The sequence below is a fragment of the Pygoscelis adeliae genome, unplaced genomic scaffold, assembly GCF_000699105.1.
Source record: "Pygoscelis adeliae isolate BGI_AS28 unplaced genomic scaffold, ASM69910v1 Scaffold359, whole genome shotgun sequence".
Classification (NCBI taxonomy): Eukaryota; Metazoa; Chordata; class Aves; order Sphenisciformes; family Spheniscidae; genus Pygoscelis; species Pygoscelis adeliae.
The window spans coordinates 857,035-871,300 of record NW_008825553.1 but is presented as its reverse complement, the minus strand read 5'-3'; the positions used below and the strand labels follow the sequence as shown (position 1 = coordinate 871,300).

Genomic DNA, 14,266 nt, shown 5'->3' with positions numbered 1-14,266 from the left:
CCACTATGGTTCTGTAGCAGCTGCAGCTTTACCCTGTCAGCAGGACAAATCCATGGCACCTCTGGGTGCTACCCACACGTTACACCATTTCCAGTCTTTGGTTTTCTTGCCTTGTCCTTTTGAAACATTTTATCAGTAATGTGAAAGAATAATATTTGCTCAGTATCGTGTACAACTCTATATTGCCTTGCTGAAAGATGTTAAGTATTAATATTGGTTTTGGGTGAAAATTAGGCTGCTGGCACAGAACTGTGTGAGTGAAACTTTGGACGCTGCTGTAATGGTTTGGAAACGGTCTTTTTTTTTCCAGCAGAGAAGATACAAACTCTGCTGCAGGAGTGTTTCTCTTCCGGGAGAAGAAAGAGGGTAAGGGGAACACAAACAAGAGAGCATCTTCACTGAGAGGAGGAGGCCAGGCTGTGCTGTAGTAATCTGATATTAACGTGTGGTGTTAGCATTGTAACGGCCTGGCTGACTTCTTTTAGAAAAAGAAAACAATCCGCCCATATTCAACAAAACTTTATTGGAGCTGGAACTAAGCGAAGTTTTTATGGTTTGTGTCTTGTGGCTGATTGACTGAAACTCTACCCTGTGCTGGGGTGTTTTAGAAGAGCTTTCTCGTAGGTATGTCATCTGGTGTCTAGCAAGATACAAGCCTTGTGTTCTCTGTCTTCTACCTGGCTGCCTTTTTCTCATAGGACTTGTAGGATCTCGGTTATTTCCGAGTTGAGCTGCCAGATTTGAGTCTGCTTGGCTGAATTCAGCTGAAGGCAATGGGGTGTACTGCATCAGCTTGTTTCCATAGGAAATACAGATTAGCGCGAGTTCTTAAGCCTCACTGCATCAGAGCTGTCTCACTTGGTGCGTCTCATGCACATGGACCTGTGGTCCACACAGGTTGCAAGCAAGGTGAGGTTTTGCTGTGCTGTACAAACACGGCTCCCAGATATATCCCTACTCGGATATTGCCAGGCTGCGTGCCGCTTGGACAGCGCCAATAAGCTCAGGTTTTGATATCTTAGATTGTCAGATAAGTGCATTACTGATGACGCAGGTAACAAAAATGCCTCGTTTCCTGACAGCGTCATTTTGAGATTTTTTTTATTACTTGGCTGGGAAGTCTGCTGAACTCAAACTGTGTTAACATTTCTAATGAACGTGCAAGTGTAAAAGCTTCATAAAGTGACACTTAGGCAAAAGTATGTGTATGGTGGCCTCTCAGAAAGCCAGCTCCTGCGTGGTTTTTTTTTTTGTTTGTTTTTTTTTTTTTTAAAGATGTGTGGAGGTTTCCAACCATTGACTGCAGTGGGCGTGGAATCAGCCAGTTCCCTCTGAGACGCGTTCTGGATCAAATGTGTGGGTCCCCTGGTCTCAAACCACGCTTCCCCTGGCTATACAAAATCCAGAGATGAGCCCCACTGAGAATAGCACTTTTCTTCTTCGAATTCAGCCCTGAAGGCAACAAGTAACTAAAGAGCAAAAAGAGCTGTGGAAGATGCTACAGTGAGGTGTAGCTAGAAAATAATTGGGAGGCTTTAAGGATACTATAACAAGTTTTCCCTTGGTTCTTACTCTCACGGTGGGATTTTGTAAGCTCTGAAGCAACCTCTTTAGGAAGGTAATTGGCTTACAGAGACGCTGTTGTCTTAATATTGTCCCGTTTTACTCTTTTTCTATCTAGTACAAAATCCATCATCCTTCCCCTCTCTTCCTGTCCCCTTCCAAACAGGGCCTTCGTGCACACTAGTCCAAACCCCTGTGTTACTGATGCCAGAAGGATCTTGGCCTTCCCGGCGGGATCCCAACCCGTGAGCTGTGGCAGGCCTTGCCGCGGCAGTTTGAGGGGCGGCAGCAGAGGTGGGCTGTGTCTCTACCTCTGCTGCTTCTGATTGCCAGTCAGCTTGTCAAGCAGCAGTGCTGGCAAAGTAACAGCGGTTCTGAAAACTGAAAGGATGTTGGGATTTTTAGCTCAGCTGGCTGCTTCCCCCCGCCCCCGTCAGTTGAGGTAGGTGGTGGAGCACGTTACCTGCCCCAGATCCCATGAATCCTAGGGGAGACTCTGCATTACCGTGAGCCCAGAGTTGCAGGGACAGAGGCTTGAAGACCCGGTTAGCTATGGTTACAGCACAGCTAGAACTATTGCATCCCCCTCAGCACCCCAGCTCAAGAGTGCTGAAACACACTGTTACTGTTGGTATCAGTGTCTCACTTTTCTAAAACAAACAAGAAAACCTAAACCTTCAGTCATGGCAATGAAGTCCTAAATATAATGGAGATGGGGCAGTGGTTTCTGGTGAACAGAAACCATCCTGTGGTTCTGCTTAAGTTAGATGAACCCTTATCTCTGTGTCGAGGAGTATTTTCTCTCTGAATGTAACAGCACTCTTCAAACAGGTTAAAAGAACTTATTTCCTTCAAAAGGAAGGAAACCTCTAAACCTCTTTGATCCTTGCACGGTGGAAGTGGGGGTGATTGGAGCAGCTTAGGCTGACAGTGCTAATTTGAGCATGAGCACAATGCTTTAAAGAGAAGATCTTCTGGATCAGGGACAGCCCTTTGTATGGCATATAGCACAGCAGTGCTGAGCAAAGCCTGGGCTGTATAGGGGCTATAATAATGGGAACGCTGATGAGGCTGGTCTGTGGCTATAGCTGAGCTGTGGGAAATAATGTGAGGGGCAGCGGTGCTGTCAGATGTGTGCTGCCATGTACTGTAACTAAAAAGTTGGTAGACAACTCGGTGAAGCAGTGTCCCAAACCACCTGGATGGCAGAGGTACAAGCCCCTCGCCGGGGTGCAAGTCGGAGAGGGCTCCTCTTCCCTCCCTGGCCCGTGGAGCAGCTGTATGTGCTGGCAGGGCCTTGCTTGGCAGTGTGTGTGTGGAGGAAAACAACACTTTTCACTGGTGTGTGGCGAAGGGAAGGGAAAAGAGTGGGGCGAGAGGCAGTGGTCGTGGAAGGGAACAGTTGTCTTTTTAGCACAGACTATAGCTGAGAGGAGAGAGACTGTCAGCAGCACTGACGGTGGAGGGTCTGCAGGGGAGATATGGGTTCCCTCTTAGATCTTTAAGAGCATCTAGAAATCTTCCTTCCCTCAGTGTCTAGCTTGCAAAACTTCAGAAAGGACTCTTTTTTTTTTTCCCCTTCCCCCTCCTCTCAACAAGTGATGTGATTCTCAGCACCACCTTCTGAGAGTCACAAGCTTCCAAGTCCTTTCTTCCACTTGCTGTGCAACAGAGTTGTGTATCTCTATTCCTGATGCTTTAAGCCAAAGATAAGTTGCAGTCCTGTGTGAAGAAAGCATTAATATTTGAGTGTGTTTTAAGATTCTCACATGGGCCCTCATAGGCAAAGAGGTGATAATTTCTTAACACTTGGCCATCGTGTTCAGCTTCTCGGGAGCTTGATTTGGAGCAGGACAGCAGCTGTCTGCCACTTGGATCTTTCTAACAAGCTCTCAGGCGGTGCAGAATTTTCTTCCTTTCTAATCACGGTATGTGGTTCAGTATGACAAGTCTGAACACTTTCCTTCTTGTCTCTGCAGCTGCTGAAAAGTCTGAAGAGGCTGTCTGAGTTGCCCATCACAGTTGACATTCTTGTGGTAAGAGCTGTGAAATCTCTCACACTTTCATCGTGTCTGTCAAGTCACAGGATAACTGTTTGCCACAAAAACGTTGCTTTCCCTGGAATGGGGCATATTGCCTCGGCCACCTGCTACAGCCTGATGTCACAGGCACGATTGTGATGAGGTTCTAGAGATTCCAGGCATGGGGAAGGAGCGTGTCAGAGCAAGTGAGAAGCCATAGAGGACAGTTTGTCATCCTCAGTTCTTCCAAAAGCTTAACGCTTGACTGGGATATGAGAGTCGGAGCAGTTCCTAACGATAACTGAATAACCATGAAATTAGGAAGTGCTAATCCCTAAAATTATTAGTGACTTCTGGCTTCCAACTTACCCACGGTCATGGTAAATACTAACTTGGTTTATTAATACAAATAACTAATGTTTGATAAAGGCAGAGTTAAGTCTTCTTTGATTTACAGAACTGTAGTAAGCGATATAATGGCCGCTGAAAACATAATATATGTGATATCTTTGCCATTAGATCAAGGAAGTTTATTTCTACCTAGCAGCGATAGGTAGCGGGTTAACTTTATTCACTTTGTAAGAAGTTTAGCAGAGGTGAGAATGCTGACTGCTTTGCTAAGATGAATTCATGTCTTGGCTCTCTCGTGAAGGAGACGGGTGTTGGGAAGACTGTGAACAGTTTACGGAAACACGAGCTTGTAGGAGACTTTGCGAAGAATCTCGTAGCCAGGTGGAAGAAGCTAGTGCCGGTGTCCCAAGAGGCAGACAGGTAAGTGAACCTGTTCGGTTATCTTGATGGGTAAGCTTTGTTATATTTTTGCAGTAGAGATCATAAACTTCTCTGACCAAGGTAACAAGTTTTTCCAGAGCCTTCACTTTGTAACACAAGTGTGCTAACTCTGCATGGGGTTTTTGCCTTGTTTTGGCATAAACTTCCTGCCTGCGCTAGCCGCGGACCGTTGGGTTGCTGACGGCTGCAGTTCTGCATGAAAGTAGGGACCAATTTTCAAGAATTTGCGGTTTGATGAAGAGATTAACAGTAGAGGCCAGAAAAGTGCCTTTAGTAAAGCAAGAGATGCAATCTGCTTGCTTCCCATTTTATCATGCTAAAGAGAAGAAGTTCTAGGCCCAAGTGAAGGAAGTGACTTGTTTTGAAAGAAGGCTTTTATGTGCAAAATCCTATGGAAACTGAAAGTTAATGCTAGCAAGCATGTTGTAGTAACACAGCTGTGTTGAACCCAGCAAGGAGATCATTTAGATGTGGGTGATAAAGACCCAGTTATTCACGGTAATTTCGATGGCTGTGGTATCCCCATGCTTAACTGGGGGACATGTTTCCCGTAGGCACCACACAGCCAGGAGCGTGCAGGCATGGAGAAGTCTCTGTACACATCTGTCTCCGCTTCCCAGTGAACTGTGAAGTCTCTCATCCTAATAAAAATGCTTAATCAATTCCTGCATGAGAAATACAGTTTGTAAATCCCTGAATGTTGCTGTGCCTGAGAGAATTAGTGGTATTCCTGCCACAAAACTACAAAATACCACCTTAGACTTCTGTAAGAGAGGTTCCCATCCACATGGTCCATGGGGAGTGGCTCCTTTCATTCATATTGGGAAGTTTTAATCTAACTATTTTGTTTTCTTATCCCTTCAGAAATAACCTAGATTCTGAAGACCGTGACTACGAGAGAAGCAGCTCAAGCAAAAGACATCAAGAACCCTCCCTCAGAGAGGATGAGGAACCTGACCAGGAGTATTCAGAACCCTTCCAGCCGTCTTGCAGCCAGTCCTATAGCCCAGATCATAGGGAAAAGAAGTCCAAAAGGTATCCTAGGCCTGAGAGAGCCCATGAGACTTATGGCTATAGCAGCCACGAGGGGAAGGGTTGGGGCAGGTCTTCCCCAGTGCTCTCTTCAGATCAGGAGTACTCGGACTATGGACAAGCTGTGTCACCTGAGCCAAGTGAGAGCCCTCAGGATATGTACACAGACCCTTATGCCTCTGAGGAGCAGGAAGAACCGACAGTATTTCATCGGAAGGCCAGTAAAGGCCACAGCTTTCAGGAGAAGCTGGGGGGAGGCCGGGAGAGGAACCCTGGTGAGTTCTACGACAAAGGCAATGTGAGTCGAAGCAAAGAGCACAAGTCTTCTCACAAGAAGCAGCGACTTGATGGCAGAGGGGAGGACAGGACCTCTGCCTTCAGCCCAGAAAGATTGCACAAGACGTCTTTTAAGGAGCAGCTCCGAGAAGCCCCAATGGCAGGGGGCAGCAAGGAGAAGCAGAGGATGTCAGATGGCACCAAGAAGGAGAAGAACCGAGAAAGCGGCACCTCCAGAAAGGAGAAGTTGCACATGTTGCCGCACTTGGAAGAGTCTTTGGACAACCACGTTAAGAAGCCAAAACATCGGGACTCTGAAAAGAGCAAATTGGAGAAGCCCAAGCTGAGCCTGGAGACCTCTACCACAGAGCGGGAGAAACGGAAAGCTGAGAGTGACTCGTCAAATAGGATTAAAGAAAAGGGGATTTCCGGGAGCTTAAAATCTTCAGAGGGGAAGCGCAAAGTCTCCGACGTGGACAAAAAATCAATGGGCTTTTCCTCAAATTTTGGGGAGGGAGAAGTGGAGGATGAATTTGAACAACCTACAATGTCCTTTGAGTCGTACCTCAGCTATGACCAGCCCCAGAAAAAGAAAAAGAAAGCAGTCAAACCCTCTGTGTCAGCTGGGGAGAAGGACCGAGGGCACAGCAAACAGAACGGATCCAAAGCCAGCACCAACAGCTCAAGCTCGAGTCGGAAAAGTCCAAGCCACAAGCGAACAAGTGAGAAAAAGGCAGAGAAGAAACTACCAGAGCCTCCTAAACCGAACAGGGTAAGGTTTTGAAGATCTGAAAGTGAACAAAGAAGGTGGGATCAGCTGCTCTCAGTCCTCTGCCATCTGAGGCTTACTAGTTTTCCCCTTGGAGGTGCTGGGCTGTGTTCTGCATCGGGTTGTGCTTGCGCTGTCTCATTGGTATCTAGGTCTGTGACTCCTGGCTCCTGCTGGGAGACACCATGTGTTTCATATGCCCTACACCGCAGGCATCCCCTTGTGCTGTTAGGATGGAGCTCTGCTGGAAAAGTGGGTGAAGAAGGAGGGGTGGGGGGGGAAGAAATGCAGTAGACAAAACCCTTTTATTCAAAAATGGGGAGAGTAAGAGGGAAACGCCTTCAGCTAAATAATTGTATGAAAACATATTGGACGTGATACATTTGTTAAGCATGCAGAATATCTTTAGATGCGAGTCAGCTTAGAATCCTGCCTCATATGGAGTGCATCTTCACCTGCTAGCAAGGTTCCCATGTTTCTCCTCTCAAGTATTCATGCTTCTCTAAAATTGCCCTTTTTTTTATTTTTGTCAGTACTGCAGTTTTGTTAACTAAATCTGTTGCTCTCCAGAAATGGGGGAGAAATGGGAGAACTGGTGTTACAATGCAGCTTATTCTAGAAGACAGACCTCCTTTTGTGAAAGCATGAAAAATGAGCAATGTTTCTGTATATATTCATTACCACATGGGTGCCAGGGTTGTGTATATAAATAAGGGACTAATGTGTAGAACCTTGACTGCTTCATCTCTTTACTCAACTTGAAACGCTTTGCTCTTCAAAAAGAGTTTTTACCTTTTAAAATCCTGCTTTGCCATTCATTCTAGTAAGTGCCTCATATTGAAGTTTTAGATTTCCCCCAGTTTGTGAGGTTCCCCTCTCCACCACTGCGGAGGTTTTGGGGGGGGGGGGAGGGAGGAGGAGAAGAGAGAACAGGTAAATGAGTGTTTGAGATCAAGGAAATGTTTCTGCCAGCTTTCTCTTCTGTTTTTTCTCTAGTTCTTTGCATTGTTAATCTGACTTGGGTTCCTGCCTGAGGCCTTTAGCACTGAACCTAGCAGGTTAAAGATGTGGATGGCTCTTACTGGAGCGTGCTGAGGGATTCAGATCCTGAATTTTGCCTTCTTTGTATTGACAGCCTAGACAAAGCCACAGTAATGTGGCAGAAGCGCAGGCTCCCTCTGAGGCTATGTCCTGGTGCAAGCTGATCAGCATTGAATGTCTTATTCAAAATATCAAACAAAATGCTGTTTGTACGCTGGCAGGATGTAACATTCTCCTTATTCTAGTCTTACTTGCATGTACATCCTTTCCTTCCAGATACTTCTAGATGTGGTACCAACGTTACCAGACATCCCACTGCCGCCGATTCAGGCCAACTACCGCCCTCTTCCTTCGATTGAGTCCATTACCTGTTCCCAGACAAAAAGGAAAGGTATGTTGGGCAGAAAAATAGGTCTGAAATGGGCTGCAGCCATTGTTTGTGGGAGGAAGTGGATGCTGGCTGGGTTGAAGTCTTTCTGTTGGGGTCTGGTGTCCTGCCACTGATGGCCAGAGCCCGGGTTTCGGAAAAAGATGGCTTCTTTTCCACGTGCTCTAGCAGAAATGAGGAAGGTCCTTTGCTGACCCTTCTTGGGACCTGGGTTTTGGACTTGCCCTTCCTGAACTAGGTTGCAGGTCTCTTAGAGAAGACTTGGCCCTTTCGGTTGCTTCTGGGTGACTCTGGTTTGTGTCTCCTGTGCCATTCATCAGAGTGGGCTCTTCTTTTCTCTGTTCCCTTCTTAGTCCAAGTCTTTATCTTTACAGCAGTGTCCTCGCCAGTTGAAGAGAGCGAAGCGGGTTTTACAGGCCGCCGGTTGAATTCAAAGATGCAAGTGTATTCGGGCTCTAAAACTGCCTACCTCCCAAAGATGATGTCTCTGTATCAACAGTGTATCAGAGTCCTCAGTAACAACATTGACTGTAAGTACCTTTCCTCATCTGTCTCAAAGTCATGTTGCCATGCAGATAATACTGAAGTCTTGGTAACTCGTTTGTATATATCCCAGAAGCATCTGGCTTGGAGCATGTGAACAGTTAGTTGCCCTTTGTCACAGGGCAAGCTAACTAATATGGGACAGATCTCACTGAAAGCTCAGGTGCTGCAGGAATCGGCAGCCAGCATGCTTTCAGGGAGTGCTAAAGCTCTGGGAACAGTGGTAAAGAGAGCCTTGCACAGACACTTAACTTGGAGATATTGGTGCCTGATGACCCACTAGAGCTATTGCACCTACGGTTCCTTTCTCCTTCCCCTCGTATTGTGTAGTGGCGTGCAGCACTGCTGGTTTTTCCACTGCATTTCAAGGTGTCAAGCCCTTTCCGTGGCAAGGAAGGAGCAGGATAAATACTCTGTGCATCTTGCTTCTCTCTAGCAATCTATGAAGTGGGTGGTGTGCCTTTCTCAGTGCTGGAGCCAGTATTGGAGAGATGCACCCCAGAGCAGCTGTATCGCATTGAGGAATGTAATCATGTGAGTGCCTTGGCCTGGGGAAGGGATGGTGACATGCGGGAGTGATGTTTTGTCCTCGTCTGCAATAGCAGAATAGTAAAGAACAACGCTCTTTATAACAAGAGGTGGCTTTTTGCTAGTCCTGAGTTCCTGGATTTGCCATCCGCCCATCTCTTGCTGCAAGGCCCCTAAGCTGTCTTGTCCTCTGTGGTATTCCAGTTGACACTGGCGCTAGCTGGTGCTGAGGGAGAGGGCGGTGAAGGTGTCAGGAGGGATCCCAGCTTACACGTGGGTTTGTTTCAGGTCCTCATTGAGGATACGGATCAACTGTGGCACAATCACTGTCTCCGAGACTTCAAGAACGAGAAGCCAGAAGAGTTTGAGTCCTGGCGGGAGATGTACCTTCGACTTCATGACGCACGAGAGCAGCGGCTGCTCATGCTAGCACGGAACATCGGCTCAGCTCATGCCAACAAACCCAAAGGTAAAGTAGGGCTGAATGATCAGAGAGGGGTCTGGAAATGCTGCCTAGGGGATGTCTTTGTTGGGGGAAGGTCTTTTGGAGTGGCTGGTTTAAATCTAGTCCAATTTAGGAGTTGCTTAACTCTGTTCTTTGTGGTGGCCTTTGCTTAATGGCTTAGCAGGCTCTAGATTTCATCCATAGTGTTGCTGATGCAGACCAGACAGAGCAATATTTTATAGCAAGAACATGCAGGGCTGCAGAAGCACCTCCTGTTCTGCTAGAGTGGCTTCTCCATGCTGGGGCTGAAGAATGTCGAGGTGGAGGGAAGCACTCCTGCTCTTTTCGTGAACATAATGAGAACTACTGACCTGATCAGTCTGATTTCTCACAGCCCATGTTGTGACTGCAAGAGGTTCAGACCTTAGGGAAGAGGCTATCACCTGAGCTTTGAAATGGATGGACTGGGGAGAGGTGGTTGGAGCTTGCTGTAATAAGACAAGCCCTGAGGAACCTCCTTTATAATAAGCTGGATCTAAGCAATGCTCCCCTCTGGCCTCCTACAGGTAGAGTGGCCAAAATGGCATTTGTGAACTCTGCAGCCAAGCCCCCTCGGGATGTACGAAGGAGACAAGAGAAGTTTGGAACTGGAGGACCTCTTCTGCCAGAAAAGACCAAGTGAGTGTTTCTCAGTAGCGCTTGCTGTTTGGGGCCTCTTTTCCTGTGGGCTCCTGCCAGCTTCCCCCTGGAGCTCTGTGTCCTGGCGGGAGAGGATACTGTGTGTCCGGGAGGTCCTTCTGCGGGGAAACTTGTCACTGTAATAGCTTCTTTCTTGCTGGGAAGTGCGGAGATCCTGGTCACTGCTGGTTCCATGCGGTATCAGCCATGCCGCTGTTAACAAACGTGGCTTGTGTCTGAAGAATTGCATCAAACCACAGTGACTCCTTTACTGAAATGTCTCTCCCGTCTCTCTTTCAGAATAAAACCAGTCCTGTACACATCTAGCAAAAGCCACACTCGTGTGAGTGAGGAGCAGTCCTACGATGGGCCCAGCACCAGCAGTGCCCATTCTGCCCCATCTTCAGGTAGCACCTTCTCCTCCTATGACCCCAGGAAACCACCAGTGAAGAGTAAGTACAAACTGCAGAACATCCCTGTGGTCTCCTAGAGCTCCTCCTTTACAAACGCACGAATCTGCTGCTTCTGCTGTAAGAGAAATCCAGGCTGTGCAGGAGGGTTGATGTTGGTGGCCTCTCTCCTCTCCCTCAGGAGAGAGTAAAGGCTGTTCAAACTTCTTGCACAAGAAGCATAGGGAAACGTCCGATTCACCTGCCTGCTCAGTGCTGACTGTATCAGCCTGTACTAGCGAGGCAGAAACGCTGCCTTTTCCCTCCTGCTGTCCTTCTGTGTCTGTCCAGCTGTTTGGAACCATGAAATTGTAGTGCAGCTCCCTTGGGAAGGAAGCAGGGAGAGTTTAACCAGAGATCTGTGTTCTTGCAGTGCAGAAAGCAGAGTGGGCTCTCCTCAGTCTGTGACCTGAAAATACAATAGGCCATGATCAGAGAGCACACACTTACACCTGCCTCGCATCTGCTTTGCCAGGGCCGCAGCTTTGAATTTCTCTCTGCCCTCCTAGTCTGTGACTGCTGCGTTAATGTGTGGGTTTTTTGTTTGATTTGTTGTTTTTTTTTTTTCTTTGTTGCAGAAATTGCACCCATGATGGCAAAGACTATCAAAGCTTTCAAAAACAGGTTCTCTCGGAGATAAGTTTGCAGTGCAGATCTGGGACTTTCCTTCTCGAGGGGGAGTGGCACTGAAGGGGGAGAAGGTACCCAAAGAGCCCTTTTCTTTGAACTCTTTGGAGGCTGCAGCTGCTGGGAGAAGCTTTGATCTGCACAAGATGACAGCACAGTATTTTATCTTTTATTCTGGTCCCTTTCTCAGTGTCAAGTCCCCCTCTTTTCCCCCTGCCCTTAACATCCTGTTTCTGGCTTTGTCATCCATCAAAAGAAGGGTGTACAGAATCTCCCGACACGAGAAAATGTGAAGTCTTGGCACCTGCTGAGAGTGGAAGATCCAGAGACTATTTACTATTTAACCTCTTAATAAATTATAAAATGGTTTTAATTAATATTTTGCCCCTCTATCCCGCTGGTATTATTTATGTTGCTCCCAGTAGTCTTCCCCCTCCCAATCCAGTACAAGGGCCAGCCTCTCTGTGACTCGAGCTGGCAGGAATCCATCTGTCTGAGTGGACGCTGGGTGTCACGGGAGTCTTTCCTCGTGATCTGGTACCTGCTGGGCCCAAAGTCCCACCTGGACTCTCTGGGACAGGTAGGACCAGTGGCCCATCGATCCTTTGGCAAGCGCATCAAGTCCTGAGGCTTTGCTCTCTACTTGTGTATGTTAATAAAATCTTAGCTCTCGACCTTCTCTCTGCTGTTACTGTAGATCTTGTACAGATGCTTATGTTGTTGTGCAGGGATGCTAAGAGCCATTGGGGACTTCTTCTCTGCTGCTGTTGTCTTCTGCTGGCTACTGGGAATAAAACTACGAGGGGTTTTGGGAGAAATTTTACTGTGCACCAAGTCAGATTTTAACTTTTGTTGTTTTGTATGTTTTGTTTTGTTTTTTTTTTGAGAGAGAGAGAGATAGGGCACTTTGCCTCTGGAATTGAAAACAGTTTTTAAATATCAATGAAGGCATCGGTTTGCCTCTTTTTAGTGGAAAGAAGGAATACTTTTATCTTGTTTTCTGTGTGGAATTGGGAAGGATTTATTTCCAGTTTCGAAGCTGGTGCTTAAAGCCTGTCTTTTCCCTGTATGTTTTGCTCTGCCCCCTCTTTGGAGAAAGCAAGGATTTTAGTCTGTGGACCTGAAACCACTTGGCTGGGGTTGGAGGGGAGTGAGTAACGGGATGTGGTTTGTTTTTAATGCGTGCATACTTCATAGCAGGACTTCAAAAAGCTCAGCTGTACTTGGTGTCTGAGGAACTGGAGCTCTGGAAGGAAAAAGTGTGTGATGTGGCCTGGCGGACCCAGGGGTTGGTAGAAGCGTGAGGAAGTGCCCTGGAGCACAGCTCCTCTGGGGAGGTCGGGAGCCCGAGTGCTGCCTGAGGTGTGTGATTTCAGGTGGACTTGCTGAGGCCGCAGCAGAGAGCGGGGAGCTGGAAACAACTAGGCACTCGCTATTAAATGTGAAGCCTTATCATTGTGAACGTTTACTGCCCATGGGTTACGTCTGCCTCGAAAGCAAACTTACCCAGAGGATGGAGCTGGTTAGACCCAAGTCATGTGGCGAGGGAGACGGCCTCTCTGTTAGCACTCGGAGGTCTGACTGGATCAGAAAGGGGAGAGATTCTCCTGTTCCAAGCCATATTTGCTGCCCTAGGACGTTGCTGTCTAGGTGGGAAAAGGTGCTGGTAGTGGATGCTGTTGGTGGTGGCAGCTTTTGAGAAACTGCTGCCGGCTGTCTGTGGCTGCCAAATCCCGAACCAGTGGAGTTGTCTGTGCGCACTGACCAGGGGAACCTTGCTGTGAAGAGCCCTCCCTGGAGGGCTCTAGAAAAATCCCTGTATGCTTCTGGTTTCTGTTGGTTTCTTTCTTTTTTTTTTCCTCCCCCCCCTTTTTTTTTTAAATTTTAAACCATTCTAAACACCTGTCTCTCGTTTATTTGGTCTGTTCTTATTTTGAAGGTCTTGGAAAAATGTTCTCAGACTCTCATGTGCTGTAAGTCTGTTACAGTCCCAGATGCTTTAATGTTACCGTGCAGCATTTCAGTGTGTGTTGTGCTGTAAAATAATGGCTCCTTACTCTTGCATTTTTGCTGTATTTAATTTTGCTGTATTTTTAATTGGGTAACAATATATTATCTTCTGCTGACCGTTGTGCTACCATTTATTTCTCCTCTGTACTTGGGGTAGGGGCAGAGGGGAGGGAAGCGGAGCCTGACATCGTGTTCAGGCCCCAATGGAGCCTTGAGCAAAGGATCTGGGTGAGGCCCGAGAACGATTTTGGGCGCTGCTAAACTGCCACTTGATTAATACTACAGCTAGGTAGTCGGATGTGGGTGTTGCCCAAAGCATTGCTGTTACGGGGTGATGTACCTTCCCTCTCAGAGCAGCCTCTTTTGCTCTAGGCTTTGCCAGCTGTGTCTGTGTTTTAGCTTAGCTGGATTGCAGGGAGAGGGGGTACAGAGAGGATCAGACGTGAGGCTGTGTCTGAATGGACTCCGCTCTGTGCTGAGCGGGTCCCACCGGTACAGGGACCGATGCCAACCGCTCTCCCTTCCCGCTCCTTCCTTTTGCTCGGACACTAAAACTGCACGGCTGGAAGAGGTGGGCGCCAGCCCTCAGCTGGGAAGAGAGGAGGGTTACTTCCATGAGACACAGACTAAGCAAAGCCCAGGGTAAAAGCGCTTGCTCCGTTCCCAGTCTCTCGGTGCCCGGGCTGTGACACTCGGGCGATTTTTCTGTGCTACACTACACACGAAGGAACTGAGCAGAGCTGCCTCTTCCCCCTTCGCCGCCCCGCTGGTGGTGGGATGAGTAACGTGGGCAGGAGGGGGAGTGACTTTGACTTGCATTTGTATTTTGGTTCCCTGACTGTGTATATACAATTTTCTATGTTCCTTTTTTGTGGTAACTAAGATGAATATTTTAATTAGATAAGTTATATGAAAAGAGGAAAAATCATGTCTCAATAAAAGCCAAACACTGGACCGTGTCTGCTTGTTCCTTTCTGTCTCTCAGCAACGAACGTTAAATACGCCGTTAGCAAAACTAGGTCTCCGTGGCCCCTAGCGGGGCTCCCGCTCGGCGGTCCCGGCGGGGGGGGGGGGGGGGGGGGGGGCCCCCGTCCCCCCCCGGGG

At 47.7% G+C, this 14,266-nt stretch overlaps 2 protein-coding genes across 2 annotated transcripts in view; both read left to right on the top strand.

Annotated features, from left to right (window-relative positions):
• The first annotated feature begins 870 nt into the window (after window positions 1–870).
• TCEB3 (transcription elongation factor B (SIII), polypeptide 3 (110kDa, elongin A)) lies at window positions 871–14,113 on the top strand. The gene is made up of 11 exons (XM_009332194.1): window positions 871–909; window positions 3,543–3,599; window positions 4,237–4,355; window positions 5,241–6,456; window positions 7,771–7,885; window positions 8,257–8,412; window positions 8,862–8,959; window positions 9,242–9,422; window positions 9,965–10,076; window positions 10,377–10,528; window positions 11,104–14,113. Exons 1-11 carry the CDS (start codon window positions 871–873, stop codon window positions 11,163–11,165), a joined length of 2,307 nt encoding a protein of 768 aa, XP_009330469.1. The 3' UTR covers window positions 11,166–14,113.
• The window catches only part of PITHD1 (PITH (C-terminal proteasome-interacting domain of thioredoxin-like) domain containing 1), a 4,780-nt gene continuing 3,140 nt past the window's right edge, over window positions 12,627–14,266 (top strand). Inside the window, exon 1 of the mRNA XM_009332193.1 lies at window positions 12,627–12,674. Within this exon, the coding sequence (XP_009330468.1) occupies window positions 12,627–12,674 (48 nt within the window). The remainder of the gene's footprint in view (window positions 12,675–14,266) is intronic.